We start from the raw sequence: 19,263 nt of genomic DNA on the forward strand, positions 1-19,263 counted from the left end.
GGAAGTGCCTAAAACGCTTGCAAAATTGTCTTTTTTATTTTTGAGCGGTGCTAACTTTGAAACCATGAGAGATATACAAAAGTAATGTATTACAACATTAATGTACATATTATAAGCTACAATTTATCAGTTTGGTGCAACGTTGGATCTCCTCACGTTTCTGAGTTACAGTCGATAGAAGTGCGCTTGGTCCAATTTTCAAAAAATCCTAATTTTTCATGTTTTTGCCAGTAACTCCAAAACCAGGTGTCTGATCAAAAATCTTTAAATCAAAAAATAAGTGCTTTTTTATTATTAACAGGTATTCAGTTGACCGTTTTGTTATATCTCATATGTGCGCAAAGATATGAATCGTAAAACAGCAAAAAATGCATGATCAGAAAAATATGAAAAATATTGCAAAAAGCCATTTTATTCTTCTCGAAAACAACATGGGCGTCTAGAAACACATTTAATATTTTGACTATCAATTAGTTTATCATAATCAAAAAACCATTAGGAGTTATCTTTCAAAAAAATTTTTCGGAAATTTTTTCCCGATGTTTTTTTAAATTTTTCAGAAATTTCCGCAACTTTTGTTTTACGATTCATATCTTTGCGCACACATGAGATATAACAAAACGGTCAACTGAATACCTGTTAATAATGAAAAAGCACTTATTTTTTGATTTAAAGATTTTTGATCAGACACCTGGTTTTGGAGTTACTGGCAAAAACATGAAAAATTAGGATTTTTTGAAAATTGGACCAAGCGCACTTCTATCGACTGTAACTCAGAAACGTGAGGAGATCCAACGTTGCACCAAACTGATAAATTGTAGCTTATAATATGTACATTAATGTTGTAATACATTACTTTTGTATATCTCTCATCATTTCAAAGTTAGCACCGCTCAAAAATAAAAAAGACAATTTTGCAAGCGTTTTCGGCACTTCCAACAGATGTAGCGCTACCAATAAGCTATGCCTGAGTCTGAAAATTTTCAGTTTTATTTAACTAACTGTCTAATACATCTACGCATACAAAGTTTTTGATTTCATGAGGAAATAAAAAAAATCGAAAAAAAAAATTTTGTTTCGTTGTCATAGTTCGGAGTTTTAAACAACCTGGAAGTTGACCGAAATGGCTGATATCGTTGGGCTTGTCATTAATAACAGTCTTCTATACAACCGCAAAAAAATATCCAAGAAAAAATCAAAACTGGAAAAAAACGACAAAACTTATTGAACGGCCTAATACAAGGCAGAGTGCTTTTTAGCGAAAAAAAAACTACAAAATCGTGAAATCAAAGCTACAGTAACCAGTTTTCGTTGCGAGACCCCAACATTGTTGCATGCAAAATGGGGGTCATTCAAATGCTGAGAACATGGATAAACTTAAAATCAGCTTGAAAAAAGTCAGAGATTCACATTTCACAAGTTTTCAGCGTGCTAAAAATCTGCTACACAGTCGAAACAAATGCTACAGTAACCCGATTTTGTGGCGGGACCAAAAAATTTTTGGAGGCAAAATAGTGTTCATTTGAAAGCGGAGAATACGTATAAACTGAAAATCTAATTGAAAAGTTTCAGAAATTCAAATTTTGAGAGTTTTCATGGCTTCCAATGCCTCTCACACAAGTGGAGTTAGTGCTACAGTAACCCGATGTCGTGGCGGGACCCTGAAATTTTCGGAATCTAGTCAAAATTGAGTCTATTTAAAAGCGGAGAGCACGGACAAATTGAAAATTTGCTTGAAAAATTTCAGAAATTCAAATTTTGAGAGTTTTCATGGCTTCCAATGCCTCTCATACAGCTGGAGTTAGTGCTACAGTAACCTAATTTCGTGGTGAGACCCTAAATATTTACAGGCGAAATGGGGTTATTTGAAAGCTGAGAGCACGGAGAAGCGGGAAATCTGCTGAAAATTTTTCAGAAATTCAAATTTTGAGATTTTTCATGGCTTCAAATAACTCCTACACAGCTGACGTTAGTGCTACAGTAACCAGTTTTCGTGGCGGGACCCTACACTTTTTGCAGGCAAAATGGAAGCCATGCAAAAGCGGAGAGCATGGAGAAACTGAAAAAATAAAATCTGATTAAAAAAATTTTATAAATACAATTTTGAGAGTTTTCAAGGCTTCAAGTTAATCTTACACAGCTGAAGTCAAAGCTACAGTAACCAAATTTCGCGGCGGGACCCAAAAATCACAGTAGAGTCTGTCTATAGGCACAGGAAACTCAAAAAATAATAAATTTTTCCAGAAATTGCTTGTCGAGCTACCGCTCTGTGTCTCCACAACGGAGCACTGACCACCAACTGATAATTGATAAGACTCACACTAATCATTCAATCAATATGCGCCTTTTTGCACTAATATTCTCAAGTTTTCTGTGCTCTTTAATATCAGCAGAACATGTCACTGTGACATATCATTTTTGGGAAAAAAGTTTGGATTTGAAAATAATTTTTTTCTCTGAAAAATTCAAAATTTCAGACGAAAAAATCGTGGAAAAAGTGGAATGGTTCACGAAATTTGTGGCGAATTCGAATCGATTTTGGACGAGCAATTTGGTTTTTCAACAGCATAATGAGAAAATCGATAGGGTTCAGATTTCAAGGTAGGTGGCCGTGGAAGAGAAAATTCGGCCACCGTTAAAATTTTAATAAAAAATGGAAAACAACTCGGCCACCGATTTTTTCTCTTTTCTTTCTACGTGGACGAGAAAATAAATTGGTGGCCAAGTTTTTTCTAAGTCCGACTTTTGTCATTAAATATAGTTATTGAAACCGACTTTCAAAATCTTTTTGCAAGTTTTAAACATACTCGATTATCACAACCTTTTGACAATTGATGGCCGAGTTTTTTCACGGCCACGTCCAATTTTTATAGCGAAAGCTGGAAATCTGCCGTCATCGAGGAGCCGGTCACCTTCCCGTTGGACACATTTTTCGTAGAACTCTTCCAAAAATTCGCCGACAAACTTTACACCAATCTTGCCTTGGATAGCCTACCGATTTTCGACGCCGGAGAATTGAAAAAATCGTTAAAAAATTTTGAAATTTTCGAAAAAGACGAGACGGAGGAGACTTTTCCATTCGATTTTTGGATGAAAATTGGCGAAAATGAGCTGAAAACCAGGAATCGCGATCGATTTGTGCTGTTTACTAGGGCAGGTGAGAAGCTGGAAGAAAAAGAACGCGGCCGCGGAAAAAAAAAACTCGGCCACCATGTTTTTGCGGCCATCACATAGCTTTTTGTGATGGTGGCCGAGTTCTCATTTATTTCTAGGCCACGCCGTCATTTCCCCCCTTATTCCAGATTCCTTCGAACACTGGGAGGCTATTTCTCACTTCCTAGATGCTCTGAAGCGTAGCAAACAGATTGGTTATGTGGTGGACTGTAAAAAGTAAGCTTTCCTCTGGAAAATTTGCTGAAAAATCTGAAAATTCCAGTGAAAACTCTGGTTGTTGGGCTCACGGAGTCGATGAGAATCCGACGCTTTTTTCGTTCAAACTAGATAATTTTGACGATCATCTCGAGGCAAGATTCCGTGGAAAATTCCAGAAGGATCAGGTTTATGACTGGATTTTGACGTAAGATTTTGACGTGGCCGTGGGGGATAAAACTCGGCCACCAAATGAAATTTCTCTTCCAGAACCAAGCAACCCGAGGTAAAACTGCTCAACGAGGAGCTGGTGCCGAGCTACCGTAGTGGAATGGTCCCAGGATTTGATCGCGCGCGGGAAACCGTAACAATTCTGTTTATTGACACGAAAAAGTCGCAGATTTGGAGGAATTACGCGAAATTTGCGCGGGAAAATCACGGGCGGTTCCATTTGACAGCGCTGGTGTCCGAGGAGGTCAAGAAATGGTAAGAATTGGTGGAGAATGTTGTTCAAAATTTGATTTTCCGTAACTTTCCGGGTCCTACCGCGAACGAAAATTTCCAACTACAGTACCCCACATGGTAGCTCACGTGGTGCCAGGCTGTCTCATTGCGGTTTGATCTACAAAAATCCAGGAATTTTTCCCCTAGCAAAGAGTGACGTCAGCACGTTCTTAACCATGGGAAATCAATTGAGAACTCTGCGTCTCTTCTCCCGCATTTTTTGTAGATCTACGTAGATCAAAAAGGAGACACTCTGACACCACGTGGTAGCTGAGAAGTTTTGTTCGTGCCAAGACCCAAAGCATGGATTTGATCGAAAAAATATTATGCCAGTCCGAGTTTTTAGTCGTAATCGCAACTTTTTGGGTCCTGCCGCGAACGTAACTTTCCAACTACAGTACCCCCACACGATAGCCAAATTCGTTCGTGCCAAGACCCAAAACTGGGATTTTGGCTAAAAATGTATTTTTTTTCAGAAGAAATTGAATTTTAACGAGAAAAATTGGTTTTTTTTTCCTGGAAATTTTCGAATTTTCCAAATTTCAAATTTCCCGATCTTTCAGGTCCATCTACCCTGCCTTCATCACGATGAAGCCCTATGACCCCTTCGTAAAAGCCTTCACACTTCATAAGGATCTCAACTGGAATCGAATGGTCGACTACTTGGAGGACGGTGTACACCCGGGCTGTCATCAATTGTCAAGTCCCTCCGATTTCCTCTTCGCCACCGGAACCCAGAAGCCTCTGGTCGTATTTTTCGACCCACTGGACTCTAAAAATTCTGAAGGATTCAAAAAATCTGCTGCCGAGCAGCAAAGCGGCGATCGAATTGCTCATTTTTCGGCTGTAACCGGTTTCGACCTGTTTGGACTGTATGTGATGAGCGTTTTTAATGTGAATTCCCCGAGCTATATTGTCATTCGGCGACAGGTACTTTCACTTTTTAACTTCAAATTAAATTCATTTTTTCCAGGAAAAAGGATGGTGCATCCACACAAAACCCGCTGAAAACGACAATTTCACTGGAATTCTTTCATGGGTTCGGAATTTGGAGCCAGTTCACTGCCAGGAGCTCATTGAAAACTTCAAGTTCCCAATTGCTCGTTTGAATCTGTTGGAGCGGTATGATGACGTGGAAGAGCTAGAGAAAGGGTTCACGGCCGTGGAGTGGACTAGGGACGAGCTATAGGAATTTTAAAAAATTGCTCTGTTGTAATTTGGTAAAAATAAATAATTTAATTTGTTTTAATTTGATGTTTTACAGATTAAAATTGCATTAAAAATTTATATTTAAGAATTAATTAATTTTCCCTGCTCGTCATTTTAAATGCCAGTTCCGCAGGTACACCGCCACGGTAGATTGCGGACAAAAGAATCCTTTTTTTAGCTGTTTTAAGGAAATAACAAGAAATTTCGATGAAAATTTTCAGTTTTAAGCTTTCATACTAAGATTTAATAAAAAACAGACAATTTTAATGTAGAATTGCAGGCGATATCCTAGTTTCCACACTGAAAATCACTTGCGCGTCAAATAAAATGCAAAGTACGCATTGACACCGTCACGTCCCATTGCACACAATTTCTCAATTATTATTTTTCTTTTTCGATCTTTTGATTTTAAATCTGAAAATGGACATGATCGAGCTTGAAAAAAAGATTTCTGAAATTGAAGAAGTTCTAGGAATCGATGATCTCACCACGGTAAGCTTTTTTCGCGCAATTTCCAATAAAAATGCCAATTTTTTTTCCAGAAAACATCAATTCCCTCTCAAATCGAGGCTCTTCAATCCAAATTACGAGATGATTGTAAGGCGAATCTGCTAATGTCGATTCCCATTCAAAAGCTGGAGCATTTGAGCAAAATCGCCACGGAAGTACGTTGGAAAAACTGAATTTTCTGTGAAAAATCGATTTTTCAGACATCCGGCCCATATGGATCGCTGACTGACAAAATAGAGTCTGTAAAATACGCGGAAAAGCTGATCAATGAACGAGCGGAACGGATTAAACAATTTTCAGATGCTCTTGAGGTCTTTTTTTGCGATTTTTCAGAGAAAATTGAAGAAAAATAAAAAATTTCAGCCCTGCCTCGACCAGGAGCTCTTCTCAAAAGTGGCTGCACTTCAACCGGAGCTTGACGCTGAAATCGAAAAATACGAGAAGGCCCTGGAGGACTGGACCAAGTAATTGCAGTTTTTAAAGCCTAAAAATCTGAAATTTCCAAAATTTCAGAACCTACGGAGAATTCCAGACACTTGTCGCCGAGCGGTCAATGATCAACCAAAAAATCACCGAAAAAGTGCTGGATCTGCAGACGAAAATCAACGCAAAAGCTAAATAATTAAATATTTTTTCGCTGGATTGTAATTTATTTTTATTTTCTTTGTTTTCCTGTAAAAATTGAAATTCTACAAGTTTTTTGTTAGACAGAAAGACGAATTGGCAGCAATTATCGACTTTTCGAAGTGGGCAAGATGATGACGTTGTTTCGGGAAATTGGAAAATTTGTTTTTTTCCAATTTTTTTCCTCGCAAGAAAAATAGTTTTCTCTCCATTTGAATTACTAGATTTTTCAAAAAATTTGAACTTTTCTCCGTGGAGCGCGCTTGCATTATTAGATTTTACGAAAATTTGAATATTTCTCAGTGGAGCGCACTTACACCTCACTTTTTTCCAAAATTTTTAGTAATTCTCGATGGAGCGCGCTTGCAGCAAGGTAATTTTCAAAATTTTCCCAAAATCTCTATGTAGCGCAGTTGTAATCCAAAATTACAGCTAATTACCAGTAGAGCGCGCTTGCATCAGTATTTTTAAAATTTTTTTGAAATCAATTATCAGTGGAGCGTACTTGCATCCCAATAAATTTCATATAGTGCCAGGCTGTCCCATTACAGTTTGATCTACAAAAAATTCGGGAATCAGCACGTTCTTAACCATGCGAAATCAGTTGAGAAACCTGCGTCTCTTCTCTCGCATTTTTTGTAGATCTACGTAGATCAAGCCAAAATGAGACACCCTAACATCACGTGAAATTTCAAAATTATAGACAATTCTCTGTGGAGCGCGGCTGCATCGTTATATTTTTCGAAATTTTTACAAAATTCTCTGTGGAGCGTACTTGTAACACTAGCTTAGCCAAAAATTCCACCAATTCTCTCTGGAGCGCGGTTACACCGCTAGATTTTTCAAAATTCTACTAATTCTCCGTGGGGCGCGCTTGCATCATTATTTATGTTTTCCGCCCATCCCCATATCCCTCACAACACTATCATCTTCTTATCATCATTACGTCGTCTCCTCTCATTTTCCAAATTTCCATCTCGCTGCTAATTTCGTTTCTCTAGAAAAAAATACAAAAAAATCTTGTTTTTCTCTGCGTCTCTCGTTTAAATTGATCCCTCCGTCTCTCTCACCTGCCTAAATGTACTTGACTGTTTCAATAGGAACTTATATTAGAAAGTGGTAGTGGTGGTGGGCAAATTGGTGTTCCACCCCTTCCCCCGTAGTTTTCAGTTTTCATTTCGAATTTCGAATTACCATTTCATTTTCCATTTGTTTAGAGTAAAAGCCGGTTTCATCAGCTTTTATCAGTCAGACTTTTACTTATTGGTAGACAGAAACCTTCGTATCTTCAAAACTAGCATAGATTTTGGAAAACTTTCAACTAACAAAATGTTTATCTTAAAATTCTGCCCATTTTGATAGTTGTAAGTTTTTTGATAGCTTACACCGTTCTTGAGATACAGGCTTTTCAATATCTAATACTCTCCGTCTCCTCTTTTCTCGTTTTGATCTACGTAAAACCTGTGTATCTCGGTAATGGTTAGAGATACAAAAAAGTTGAAAACTAACAAAATATTTATTTTTAAATTTTGCACAGTTTGTCAGTTAATAATTTTTTGATAACTCAAACCATTCTTGTGATATAACCGGGCAAATACATTGGTTACCTGTGTCCCCTCTTCCCCTCCTAACTTTAAACGTATATAACTCAGCTAAAATTGAAGGTATTAAAAAGTTGTCAACTAACAAAATATTTATCGTACAATTTTACACATTTTGTTAGTTGGAAGTTTTTTGATAGCTTACACTGTTCTTGAGATACAGGCCTTTCAATATATAATACTCTCCGTCTCCCCTTTTCTCCTTTTGATCTACTTCAAACTTGTGTATCTCGGTAATGATTAGAGATACAAAAAAGTTATTAACTGACAAAACGTTCATCGTAAAATTTTACACATTTTGTTAATTGTAAATTTTATAATAGCTCAAACCATTCTCGAGATACACGCGCTCAAAGTTGTGAGACCGTAGTGGTAGGCGTCTCCCCCTCCTCCACAGTTTTTTGCGATTCCAACTCTAACAGTCTCTAAATTTTTGGCAGTAATAATAATCTTTTTGTAAAAATAGACAAAATCAAAACACAGAAAAGCTTTTCAACAATAAATTCGCCGGATATTAACACATAGTGACACTAAACTATAAATCAAATTGACCCGGTACGTATCCAAATAAACCATTTTTTGTTCAATCGCCAACACAACTGATAACATCTCCTCCTCATCTTATCACATATCTTTCCACATCATTCCGTCCGTTAGCCTTACGTCTTTTCACTAATTCGATTAAATTAATCAGCAGCAAAAATATTCGCGGTGGGGGAGAATTGGATTCCTTGCGTCTTTTTTTTGTTTTTTGGAATTTGGAATAAGGAATTAAATTTCATTTTTAGGAAGGAATTTTGACTCAGAAAGTATGAAATTCAATTTCAGCTGTTAACATTAAGGCTTTTAAGATGTTTTTATTCTTGGATAGAGTGAGAGAGAGGTGGAGACGCAGAGGTAGGGTGTTCGCCCGCGCTTCCCTATTTCAACTGCCCCTATCTCTGTAACGGTTAGAGAAATTAAAAATTTTCAAATTGTTAGAATGTTTAAAATTTTCTGCTTAACAATTTGTTAGTTGACCAATTTTTTATATCTTTAATAGTTTTTGAGATAAATGCGTTTAAAATATAAAAAAGGAAAAAAGTAGCATACCTACTTCAAACGCTTGTATCTCAATAACGAAAGGAGCTAATAAAAAGTGGTCAACAGTGAAAATGTTTCAAATTTTATGCTCAACATTATTACAGTTGACAACTTTTTTGTATATCCTTTTGCTCCCGAGATATATGTACCCAAGTGTGGAATCAGACAGTCGTTGTCAAATCTCTGTAAATCTCCAACTCTTCCCCTGAATCCCCACCAAACCAACCAAATAAATTCCAGATGCACCCGTCACAAAATGCCACGTCATAACCATTTCATCCTTCAATGCCTACTCCTCCTCTGCCTCCTCTTCACCTGCCTCGACTCCAGACGACGTGGCCAATCTGGCCGAACATTTGAGGACTCGAAAGCCGAAGAACGCCATTTCGATTTCAAAGCGGCTCCTGGCGAGGAAGCTGCGGAGGAAGTCGAGGAGAAGCCCAAGATTGTGCTCGCGTCGAAAGGGGATAGTGGGAGTACTGTAGCGACTACGGTAGCTCCGAAGGTAGAAGTGGAAGAGGAGGCAACGACGCAGTCCACTGAAGATTGTGAGTTTTTGAGACCATATCGGTAAACGATAGTTGTTCTGCTGTCAGATTAACACCAGCCATCCTATAATCTAAAACTCGCGAGAACGTTGAAAGAGCTTTAGAAGTGCTCCAAGTGATGTTTGACAATGCCAGTATACATGAAGGATTTTCACTGGAAACACCTAAAACCATGGAATTTATTGTGAAAATTGTAGGGGCAGAAATCTAAAATTTTCCTTCTTTTGATTTTAGGCTCGGGGACTGGGGAGAAGATTGTAGTAGAAGAAAACTCAGGGAAGATGAAATATGGGTTCATATCGGTTTCAATGACGTCTGGAAGTGATATTTTTTGTAGTTTCAACACGCTTAGCGGACCAAATAACAGCCTAAACTCGCTAAACTGAGTATCCCCAAACAGGCATATCTCGAAAACTACACGTCTAGGAAACAAATGTTCAACTAACAAAATAATTTAAAATATTTGTTCTTTCTATTGCATTAATTTTTATTTTAATACACCAACTTTTCGCAGAGTTACACAAAGTCAAAGCCACTTTTCCAAAATTCACAAAAAAATTTGAGAACTCTTTTGTTGTACCCGTAATAACCCAACTTCCATTGAATTTCAAAAAACAAATGTTGTTGAATAATGAGTAAAAAATATTTCTCCACATTTTATTAGTTTTAAGATTTTTGATATTATCATGTTCCGCCAAGTTACAGACAGTTTTCTGAAAAAATCCATTTTTGCTCATAAAACTCTTCATATCCAACGTAGAAACTTAAAATTTTGAAAAATGCTCTTTTTTTTGAGGTCTCTACAATGTCCTAAAAAATCTTTCAAAAAATCCTGTCCATCTCCAAAATCGTCCTTCGCTCTCAAAAACGAAAGTGGACCTTTGCCTTCCGAAAAATGGGCGAAAAAATTAAAATGCGATTTTTTGGTCGAAAAAAATATTTTTAGAAATCTGAGAACACGCTATTTACGAATTTTATGTTCATTTTAGGAGATTCCTTTTCTGAAATGACCTAAAAATTAATCAAAAAGAACATAATTTTAATTCTCACGTGTAATTTTTTTAAATTTGCATTAAAACAATTGAAGCACTGAGCAAATTACCAAATAATTACACGTGAGAATTAAAATTATGTTCTTTTTGTTTAATTTTTAGGTCATTTCAGAAAAGGAATGATCTAAAATGAATATGAAATTCGTAAATAGCGTGTTCTCAGCTTTCTAAAAATATTTTTTTCGACCCAAAAATCGCAATTTCGTTTTTTCGTCCATTTTTCGAAAAGCAAAAGTCCCTTTTCTTATTTTGGAGCGGAGGACGATTTTGGAGATGGACAGTGTTTTTTGAAAGATTTTGTAGGACATTGTACAGACCTCAAAAAAGTGAACATTTTTCAAAATTTCAAGTCGATACGTTGGATATGAAGAGTTTTATGAGCAAAAATGGATTTTTTCAGAAAACGGTCTATAACTTGGTGGAACATAGGAATATCAAAAAATTTTCAACTGGTAAAATGTGGAGAAATATTTTTAACTTATTATTCAACAAAAGTTATTTTTTGAAATTTAATGGAAGTTGAGTTATAAAGGGTACAACAAAAGAGTTCTCAAAATTTTTTGTGATTTTTGGGAAAATGGCTTTGACGCTGTGTAACTCTACAAATAGTTGGTGTATTAAAAGAAAAATTAGTGTGCAAGAAAGAAAAAATATTTCTAAACATTTTGTTAATAAAACAATTGTTTAGTAGACGTGTAGTTTTTGAGATACGCCAGTTTGAAGATACTTAGTTTAGCGAGTTTAGGAGCTTATTTGGCCCGCTGTGCATTTTTTCCTATACTTTCATTTTTTCAAAGTACCTTCTGATGCCCGATGACGTTCACCAATTTATTTATTTGAATACGTAAAACACATAAAAATTTATTTATCAACTATCGCTCTTCCAACTTACATGCTCCAATTATTGTGTTGAGTGCTAGATTATTCTGGAAATTACTAACATATAATTTTACATTTTAACACTCCTCAACCCTCTAACCTTCTTGAACCCGGTCCACATCTCTGCTCCACATGTCTCCGTGATCTCCTTCTGCATGCACCCATGCTTCCCGAAAAAGTTCTCACACGCCACTTTCTGAATCTCTGCCATTTTCACCTTATCCGGAATCTCTTTCGGGTAGGGATTCCAGTTTTTAGAGCACTCTGATGCTCTAGCGTCTAGTAGTATTTGGCAAGGGATAAACTGTTTTGAGAAGAACTGAACGGTATCGCAGAACATGAGGGTTATGTTGACAGCGTAGACGAATTTTTGTTCGATCAGGCAATCGAGTGTGCGGCGGCAACGGTTGAACTTTCCACAGTTTTCGATCATTTTTGTGGTGCTGGTTTTGTTGGAGATATTGAAGCCTTTTGCGTTGTCACCCAGTTCGATGAAAACATGAAAAGACTAATGTTGAGTATTTTTAAGACTGCTGCAACCTAGTTCCTTCTGTTTTTAGGCTAATCTTATGGAATTATTCAAGTAATGTCACCAAATGTCGCGAAATGTATTTCAAAATTTTTTAAAAATTTTTCCACCGCCCAGCTTCAGCCTGAGACTGAGCCTAAGCCTGAAACTTCCCATCGAACGTGACTGATTTTTCACAGAAGTTTTTTCAACTCAAGCGACATTCAACGAATAATTTCGAACACGTCAAAGTTACCATACTTTTCTACGAATTTAATTTAATCAAGTTAAGAATGCCCAACTATATCTGGAAACTGATAAGATTTAGGTTACTTTTTGGTGAAAATTAAAAAACAAATTAAAATCTTACCTCCAAGCATTTCACGGCCTTTGGACCTCCAGGGTTTGTACAATTTAGGGCTTCAGATGTCGCCGCCACAAATATCAGAATAGTCAGAAATGTTACAAACATATTTTCTTTCACAAAGCAAAAAGTGTCAAACACTTCGGTCAACAAGTTTTATACACATGATATGGTCAGAAAGGGATAGATCAAAGACTGTCTATCAGTTGATGACTTATGACGAATTGATATCAACTGATTCATACGTTGCTATTTATCATTTCCGTAAGATATAATAATAACAAATTTAATATTCAATGATCTTGAAACTTGCATGCTCCCAATGCAGTGTTGAGTGCGAGCAGAATCTGCAAATTATAATATAACTACAAATTTATTTTTTTATCTGTAAATTCTGAAGATGAAGCTCACCTTCCGGAACCCGTTCCACATCTCTGCTCCGCAAATCTCCGTGATCTCCTTCTGCATGCAATTATCTTTTCCGAAAAAGTTGTCACATGCCGTTTTCCGAACCTCAGCCATTTTCTCCTGATCCGGAGTCTCTTTTGGGAAGGGATTCCAGTTCTTATTGCACTCGGAAACTTTAGCCTCAATCGTAGTCTGACAGGGGACAAAGGGTCCGGAAAAAAACTGAACGTAATCGCAAAACATGAAAGTTACGTTGACAACGTAGACAAATTTTTCTTCGGTAAGGCAGTCGAGAGTGTGATGGCAATGGTTGAACTTTTCACAGTTTTCAATCACTGTCTTGGCGCTTGTCTTGTTGGAAATATCGAATTCTTTCGAGTTTATAGCAATTTGTTTTAAAACCTGTGAGAAAAAATTGTTTAAATTCAATGTTCGATATCTAAGCTTCTCTTTCAATCTAACATACAAAAGTCTCAGTGATAACAGTTTCGAATAACATCTTCCATTCAAGACCACATAACTTACCTCCAAGCATTTTGTAGGTTCTGGGCCTTTGGTACAATCTGAATCTTCACACGTCGCCGTCAGAAACATCAGGATAGGAATAAATACTGCCAAATGTCGACACATGTTTAGTTCGAAACGTGAAAAGTGAATGTTGAAAATCTTCGGGCAACTAGTTTTATAGACATGATATACCAGACCAGGAACAGATAGATCAAAGAATGTCTATCACTTGATAACCTATGGCAACTTGATATAAAATTATTCATTTGAAAAAAAATCAATAGGCAGGAGTGTTTACGTTTTAAATATGGTGCTATTAATTATTTCGGTATGGTTATTTCCTCTCCAAACTTGCATGTTCCCATAAATGTCTTCATTGCTAGAGTGTTCTAAAACATCGAAAGTATTATTTCACTTAACAATTGAAACTTCAAACTCACCTTCCGGAACCCCTTCCACATCTCTACTCCGCATGTCTCTGTGATTTCCTTTTCTAGGCAATTGTCTTTCCCGAAAAGGTTATCACATGCCTCTTTGTGAATCTTTGCCATCTTCTCCTTATCCGAAATCTCACTCGGGTAGGGATCCCAGTTTTTAGAGCACTCGGAAGCTTTGGCGTCAATCTTGACCTGGCAAGGGACGAATGTATCGAGGAAGAACTGAGCGTACTCGCAGAACATTAGGCCTGTGTTGACAACGATGGCAAAAACCTTGTCGGGTTGACAATCGAGTGTCTGGCGGCAACGGTTGAAGTTTATACAGATTTCGATCACTTTTGTGGGGCCGGTTTTGTTGGAAATATCAAGTCTGATTATGTTTTCACCAAGTTCCTTAAATATCTGAGAGAGAAAATATATTTAACATATCTAATTTTTCAAAAAAAAAAACCATTTCAAATACTAACCTCCAAACATTTCGTAGTTTCTGGGACTTCAGGATTTGTACAATCTAAAGCTTCACACGTCGCCGTCACGAATATCAGAATAGCCATAAATACTGTCAATTTACGACACATAACGTGAAAAGTGACTGTTAAAAATTTTCGACCAACTAGTTTTATAGACATGATATGGCCAGGAACAGATAGATCGAAGACTGTCTATCACTTGATAACCTATGGCAACTTGATATCAAATTATTCATTTAAAGAAAAAAAAAATCAAAGGGTATTTATTTCGGTATGGTTATTTCCTCTTCAAACTAGCATCCTCCCATAAATGTCTTCATTGCTAGATGGTTCTAGAAAACCAAAGATATAATTCAATTTGACATTTCAAACTCTAAACTCACCTCTCGGAACCCCCTCCACATCTCTGCTCCGCAGGTCTCTCTGATTTCCTTTTCTATGCAATTGTCTTTCCCGAATATATTATCACATGACTCTTTCCGAATTTCCGCCATCTTCACCTTATCCGGAATCCTATCGGGAAGGGATTCCAGTTCTTCGTGCACTCGGAAGCTCTGGCATCCAAAATGATCTGGCAAGGTACAAATGGCTTGGAGAAGAAAGCAACATACTCGCAGAACATAAGAGCTGCGTTGGCAACGCCGACGAAAAGGCCGTCGGTTCGACAACCGAGTGTGTGGCGGCAACGGCTGAACTTTTCACAGTTTTCGAGCATTTTTGTGGTTCTTGTCTTGTTGGAAATATCAAGCCCGTTCGCGGCTTCACCAAGTTCGTCGAAAATCTGAGAGAGAAAATATATTTAACATACCTAATTTTTCAGAAAAAACCATTTCAAAAACCAACCTCCAAGCATTTTGTAGCTTCTGGGCCTTCAGGTTTTGTACAATCTAAAGCTTCACACGTCTCCGCCACAAATATCAGAATAGTAAAAAATACTTTCAAATTTCGACCCATATTCGGTCGGAGATGTAAAAAGTGACTGTTGAAAATCTTCAGTGAACTAGTTTTATAGACATGATACGGCCAGGAACAGATAGATCAAAGAATGCCAATTATTACGATGTATTGATAACAAATGTTCGACTTGAAAATTAAGATGATAAAAGTACTAAAAGTAAGATATTTATTGATGTTATCACACTTAGCGCGTTTGAATTCAATAAATAAACCCAAATAGAAACGTTATTTCAGTAGTGAAAAAGCTGTTGGAAGGAGTCTTCGACCTGGAGAATCTCACCAAGATCGTAGAGGAAGAGCACGCAGAAGCCTTAGATGAAGCCACCAATCGCACAGTTTTATGGATTGACACAAGCTACAAGGCCATGGACTACAATCTATCGACTGATGACTTTGAGGAGTGTGCCACGTGGCAAAAGTATTGGAATTTGACGGCCGAGCTGGAGAAGAATAAGGTAATGGGATCTAGAGTTTGAATTGGAAGTTGAGATGTAAAATTAAATTGATTTTTAGGACCGGAACCTGTCAAGTTCGGGGAATGACACCGAAGATGTAGTTTCAGAAATTGACGAGCTGAAAGAAACCGAAGAAAATTTGAAGCAAACAGAGCTAGTGAATACCAAAAACAGGCTCAAAGCTCTGGGCCTGAATCCAGAGCTTCTGGTGGCTTACAAGGTGAGTTTTCCTCGGGAGTTTAAAATAAATTCTAAGCTTTCAGGCCGTTGGCCTAGTCTACCGGGAGATCTGCGGTAATCATGGCCGGACGTTATGGTATCGTACTCGGGAAGACGCAAGTCTGATCGGGGTCGACTCGTTCTCTCCGATCTGTGAGCCGTTCAAGGTGAGTTGGGGAGATTTATAGTGATTTTTGATTTCGCGGGCAGAACTTGTGCAGAATAAAAAAGGTTTGACGTCACTCAGTGGGCGTTGTGTGACGTCACACAAGTAAACTTGCCGCAATTTCTCGAGATCAAACTGTTGCTCGGATCCTCTGAATACCCTACCCTATTCCAGGAACAACTAAACCCTGACGAGAGCACCCTATCCCAGCTGGCTCTAAAACTCAATATACTCATCCAAAACGTCACTGAAGGTTTTGAGCCGGCTCTTAGACGTGGTGGAGGTGGTAATACGACATCAACAGAGGATGGTGAAATTCAAAACTCTACGATGCTAACTTCCAAAGAGCCCGAAGCGGTGACATCTGACGATTCAGTGAGTTAAAGACGGTAGACTAAAGGTAGTAGATAGATAATGTTAGATAGTGCTTCTCCCAAGCTCAACCGACAGTTCTAAGGAACAGCTGACTACTTCACATCCTGCACATCATCATCACCACCACCATCACCATCAGCATCATCAAACTCCACCAGCTCCCTCCACTGAGACCCCTGAGACCCCCACAACAGCTCAACAAGCAGACTATGAAATCAACGACGATGAGTATGATAACAGGGTTTTCTCGTCAGGGCTCCCACCAGAAGAGCCCACTACTACAACGGAGCCAACCACTACCACTACTGAATCAATATCCGAAGTTGAAGTTTATGACGATGATGTTTGGGATTACAGGGATATGGAGTAAGTTTCTAGAAACTCTCATCATTCTACCTTCGACGTTTTTCTTTAGAAAACGCTTCAAAGTTCGTCACCAGGTAGTTTTCGACGGAAATGAGATCGGAGAGGATGAGCTCGACGGCTCCTTCCCAAGCATCCACCAAGCTTCCAACCGGAAACGTAGACGCCATGTTGTCCTCAAAACAAAAATCCGAAGAAGAAGAAGAAGAAAAAGAGCAGCTGGCTCCGATGAAGAGGACGAGAAGAAGAGTAGCGAGACTGTGATTGATGTGCACCAGGATAGTGGGGAAAATGATGAGGACTGGTTGAATGTGGTAGGCTACCTAGGTTATCCGCGAGTCTTCTTCAAGATCTTGAATTTCAGCGCCAAGTGATCAAGACCACGGATGGTGAGACTACTGTAGCAATCATTGAGGAGAGGAGCCACTTGTTGGATGGAAATTCCACCGATGTGCGCGCCTGGATTGAGATTGATGCTTCGGATCTTATCAAGTACGTTTTGATAATCTAATACTTCCGTTCCTAAATACCATTTCAGCCCGACCCTGCTAATCTCCTCCCCAGAAGCCGTAGCGGCACTCGGCCTGGAGGTAGAGGCAACAGCGTTTCAAAGATTTGAGAACGTTGGGTTATACCTCCCGGGGATTTGTTCAGAGTATGTGCCAAAAGCTATCGATGAGTTTAACAGTAGTAGTTTTGAAGGTGAGTTGGGCCTCTAAACTATCAGATAAAGTTGAAGATCGTTTTTTCTAGGAATTGAGATCGAAGGCCCGATTGGTGTGAATATAACTGCTCTGGAGCTTGCTGGGGTGAACCTGACGAGCCTTGCCGATAAGCTTAGGAATGATACAGAAGTTGACGAGATCCTCTCGAGGACCAATGGATCTACGAAGTAAGTTGGGGGTTTTTTACGGAGCTCTTTGATGTTCCTACTCTTCCAGAAACCTGGGCGGAAGCTTCATCCTCCCCGTGTTGAACAAAAACCAATACGACCCATTCTCGGCGCCGATCGTCTTTCAAGGTTCCGCAGTTGTCGTGCGATTCGGCATCTACATCGAGTCGATGAGTAATTTTCAGACGAGTACTATGGTTTGTTAACACCCACGCATTCTGTGTACCTATAACATTTCAGGATTACGACATGGACATCTACCTGATGATGTCGTGGCGAGACGCTCGACTGGTCAACCCGTATGATAAACCGATATTGGTGAAAGAAGAGGATATTCTGGAGAAGATTTGGAGGCCCGATCCGTTTTTTGCGAATGCGAAGGAAGCCGAGTTTCATGAAGTCACTTTTTTGAATTTTCTGATGAGAATCTTCCCGGATGGGCTAGTTTTATACGAGACAAGGTAAAGTTTCTTTTTAGTAAATACCAGACTAGGCCTGGGCAGACCTAGCCTAGGCCTGGAAGAAGTGGGCCGGCCCCCACGTACCAGACCATTACCCCAAGAAGTAAAATATTTCAGAGTGAAAATCAAGCCGTCTTGTAATCTAATCCTCTGCAAGTATCCTCATGACAAGCAGACGTGTGATTTGCTCATTAAGTCGTGTAAGTTTTTGGGAATTTAAAAGTCAGGCTTTCATAGCGACCGACATTTCACGAGTTTTGTTTTTAGTCGCCTACCCCGTCGAAACTGTCCGATTCGAGTGGTTCACGCGGCGAAAAGACGCCATCGACAAAAATCCGGACGTAAAGCTCCCCGAGCTATACATTGATCGCTATGAGACCACGACATGCCCGAATGAACGAAAATCTGGCGCATTTTCTTGTCTTCGAGCAGTTTTCCGTCTGAAACGAGATGTCGGATTCCATATTGCTCAGACCTACATCCCGACGAGTCTTGCGCTGATGTTCTCGTGGGTAAGTAGATCTGCAATTTTGTTGAATTTTTTCATTTAAAAAATATAAAAATACTTTTCTAGGTTGGTGTATGGCTTCCCGAAGAGTTTATGGAAGGTCGTATTGGAGTGGCTATTACCGTACTTTTGACGCTTTCGACCGAATCTGCTGGAGCTCGAGAGCATCTGCCAAGTGTGTCGTATTTAAAGGTACCTATTACTTTAACTATTCATACAATCAACAATTTTTTTTGAGGCAATCGACTTATGGTTCGGTTTTATCACTGGATTCGTCTTTTTTACACTGCTTCAGACCCTTTTTGTCATTGGTTTTGATAAAAGAGCAAATCAGCTCAAAAAATGGGCTGGTCGAAAGACAGCAGACATCACTGAAGAAATTCGAGAAGCTCTTCTACAAAAAGCTACACGATACCATAAAACTGGACGATACCTTGATAATTTCTGCCGTGTCTTTTACCCATTAAGCTTCATTTTATTCCTTTTGATGTATTATTTCGTGTTCACAGAAGGACGCCAAGATGATTGTATGAATCGCCGATGATCTCACTTTATTTTTTTAAATAAATAAATATTGGAAAAAAATACGATCGGCCAAATTTTTCATAATTTATTTTTGATCTACTTGTTGAGCTTGACTCCGCCCCCGATCTTGCTGCCGTTGTTATTTTTTTGTGGCTGTCTTGTCGAAGGAAGGGGCGGAGTCAAGTTCAATAGGTAGATCAAAAATAAATTATGAGAAATTTGTGCGATCGTATTTTTTCGATGATATATATTTTTCTTTTTTTTTCTGC

General features: G+C 38.5%; 6 protein-coding genes, 2 non-coding genes and 1 pseudogene across 11 annotated transcripts; 4 read left to right on the plus strand and 5 right to left on the minus strand.

Moving 5' to 3' along the window:
- The first annotated feature begins 2,318 nt into the window (after nt 1–2,318).
- Nucleotides 2,319–5,122, plus strand: W10G11.19 (DUF4105 domain-containing protein). The gene is made up of 8 exons (NM_062171.8): nt 2,319–2,429; nt 2,478–2,601; nt 2,874–3,157; nt 3,303–3,390; nt 3,437–3,577; nt 3,640–3,855; nt 4,437–4,803; nt 4,847–5,122. The coding sequence occupies exons 1-8, from the start codon at nt 2,339–2,341 to the stop codon at nt 5,060–5,062; spliced, it is 1,527 nt and encodes a 508-aa protein (NP_494572.2). The 5' UTR covers nt 2,319–2,338; the 3' UTR covers nt 5,063–5,122.
- Nucleotides 5,123–5,446: 324 nt separating this feature from the next.
- On the plus strand, nt 5,447–6,284 carry dnc-3 (DyNactin Complex component). The gene is made up of 5 exons (NM_062172.6): nt 5,447–5,574; nt 5,625–5,747; nt 5,793–5,903; nt 5,956–6,056; nt 6,106–6,284. Exons 1-5 carry the CDS (start codon nt 5,503–5,505, stop codon nt 6,212–6,214), a joined length of 516 nt encoding a protein of 171 aa, NP_494573.2. The 5' UTR covers nt 5,447–5,502; the 3' UTR covers nt 6,215–6,284.
- A 1,145-nt stretch (nt 6,285–7,429) lies between these two features.
- On the minus strand, nt 7,430–7,450 carry 21ur-14923. Its single transcript, NR_050969.1, has one exon.
- Nucleotides 7,451–7,700: 250 nt separating this feature from the next.
- Nucleotides 7,701–7,778, plus strand: W10G11.23. Its single transcript, NR_050970.1, has one exon. It is a non-coding gene; the product is annotated as an Unclassified non-coding RNA W10G11.23 (non-coding RNA).
- A 1,360-nt stretch (nt 7,779–9,138) lies between these two features.
- On the plus strand, nt 9,139–19,246 carry lgc-45 (Ligand-Gated ion Channel; the record flags this gene model as incomplete). 3 transcript variants are annotated; one of them, NM_001348628.3, is made up of 16 exons in its annotated part: nt 9,139–9,448; nt 15,265–15,485; nt 15,544–15,705; nt 15,749–15,871; nt 16,045–16,245; nt 16,292–16,611; nt 16,661–16,922; nt 16,973–17,100; nt 17,147–17,310; nt 17,362–17,500; nt 17,550–17,697; nt 17,741–17,961; nt 18,079–18,161; nt 18,229–18,473; nt 18,536–18,661; nt 18,708–19,240. In NM_001348628.3, the coding sequence occupies exons 1-16, from the start codon at nt 9,157–9,159 to the stop codon at nt 19,011–19,013; spliced, it is 3,141 nt and encodes a 1,046-aa protein (NP_001335538.1). In that variant the 5' UTR covers nt 9,139–9,156. The 3 variants fall into 3 exon arrangements, with proteins under 3 accessions (NP_001335538.1, NP_001335537.1, NP_001380206.1); NM_001348629.3 differs by having other exon boundaries at nt 9,143–9,448; nt 16,328–16,611; nt 18,708–19,246; NM_001393045.1 differs by lacking the exon at nt 9,139–9,448 and adding an exon at nt 15,096–15,187 and having other exon boundaries at nt 18,708–19,013.
- On the minus strand, nt 11,319–12,359 carry W10G11.1 (T20D4.11-like domain-containing protein; the record flags this gene model as incomplete). Its single annotated transcript, NM_062173.6, has 3 exons — nt 11,319–11,426; nt 11,480–11,887; nt 12,258–12,359. The coding sequence occupies 3 exons, from the start codon at nt 12,357–12,359 to the stop codon at nt 11,373–11,375; spliced, it is 564 nt and encodes a 187-aa protein (NP_494574.1). The 3' UTR covers nt 11,319–11,372.
- Nucleotides 12,475–13,328, minus strand: W10G11.2 (T20D4.11-like domain-containing protein). The gene is made up of 3 exons (NM_062174.5): nt 13,185–13,328; nt 12,663–13,061; nt 12,475–12,598 (listed from the first exon to the last, which is right to left on the minus strand). The coding sequence occupies exons 1-3, from the start codon at nt 13,287–13,289 to the stop codon at nt 12,545–12,547; spliced, it is 558 nt and encodes a 185-aa protein (NP_494575.2). The 5' UTR covers nt 13,290–13,328; the 3' UTR covers nt 12,475–12,544.
- Nucleotides 13,416–14,186, minus strand: W10G11.3 (T20D4.11-like domain-containing protein). The gene is made up of 3 exons (NM_062175.3): nt 14,071–14,186; nt 13,607–14,005; nt 13,416–13,555 (listed from the first exon to the last, which is right to left on the minus strand). The coding sequence occupies exons 1-3, from the start codon at nt 14,179–14,181 to the stop codon at nt 13,487–13,489; spliced, it is 579 nt and encodes a 192-aa protein (NP_494576.2). The 5' UTR covers nt 14,182–14,186; the 3' UTR covers nt 13,416–13,486.
- Nucleotides 14,367–15,027, minus strand: W10G11.4 (annotated as a pseudogene). Its single transcript has 3 exons — nt 14,917–15,027; nt 14,457–14,854; nt 14,367–14,405 (listed from the first exon to the last, which is right to left on the minus strand). Coding segments are annotated over exons 1-3 (548 nt in total).
- Nucleotides 19,247–19,263: the final 17 nt, after the last annotated feature.

Source organism: Caenorhabditis elegans, chromosome II, assembly GCF_000002985.6.
Source record: "Caenorhabditis elegans chromosome II".
Lineage (NCBI taxonomy): Eukaryota > Metazoa > Nematoda > Chromadorea > Rhabditida > Rhabditidae > Caenorhabditis > Caenorhabditis elegans.

Bases quoted from the DNA above. Each gene is read 5' to 3' on its own strand.
- W10G11.19 (NM_062171.8), top strand. From the start codon at position 2,339: ATGCGCCTTTTTGCACTAATATTCTCAAGTTTTCTGTGCTCTTTAATA. The intron at 2,430-2,477 runs GTTTGGATTTGA...TCAAAATTTCAG, and splicing joins ATATCATTTTTGGGAAAAAA to ACGAAAAAATCGTGGAAAAA. The intron at 2,602-2,873 runs GTAGGTGGCCGT...CAATTTTTATAG, and splicing joins GATAGGGTTCAGATTTCAAG to CGAAAGCTGGAAATCTGCCG.
- dnc-3 (NM_062172.6), top strand. From the start codon at position 5,503: ATGGACATGATCGAGCTTGAAAAAAAGATTTCTGAAATTGAAGAAGTT. The intron at 5,748-5,792 runs GTACGTTGGAAA...TCGATTTTTCAG, and splicing joins TGAGCAAAATCGCCACGGAA to ACATCCGGCCCATATGGATC. The intron at 5,904-5,955 runs GTCTTTTTTTGC...AAAAAATTTCAG, and splicing joins AATTTTCAGATGCTCTTGAG to CCCTGCCTCGACCAGGAGCT.
- W10G11.2 (NM_062174.5), bottom strand. From the start codon at position 13,289: ATGTGTCGACATTTGGCAGTATTTATTCCTATCCTGATGTTTCTGACG. The intron at 13,062-13,184 runs GTAAGTTATGTG...TTTTTCTCACAG, and splicing joins AACCTACAAAATGCTTGGAG to GTTTTAAAACAAATTGCTAT. The intron at 12,599-12,662 runs GTGAGCTTCATC...TATAATTTGCAG, and splicing joins TGTGGAACGGGTTCCGGAAG to ATTCTGCTCGCACTCAACAC.
- W10G11.3 (NM_062175.3), bottom strand. From the start codon at position 14,181: ATGTGTCGTAAATTGACAGTATTTATGGCTATTCTGATATTCGTGACG. The intron at 14,006-14,070 runs GTTAGTATTTGA...TTTCTCTCTCAG, and splicing joins AAACTACGAAATGTTTGGAG to ATATTTAAGGAACTTGGTGA. The intron at 13,556-13,606 runs GTGAGTTTGAAG...TCGATGTTTTAG, and splicing joins TGTGGAAGGGGTTCCGGAAG to AACACTCTAGCAATGAAGAC.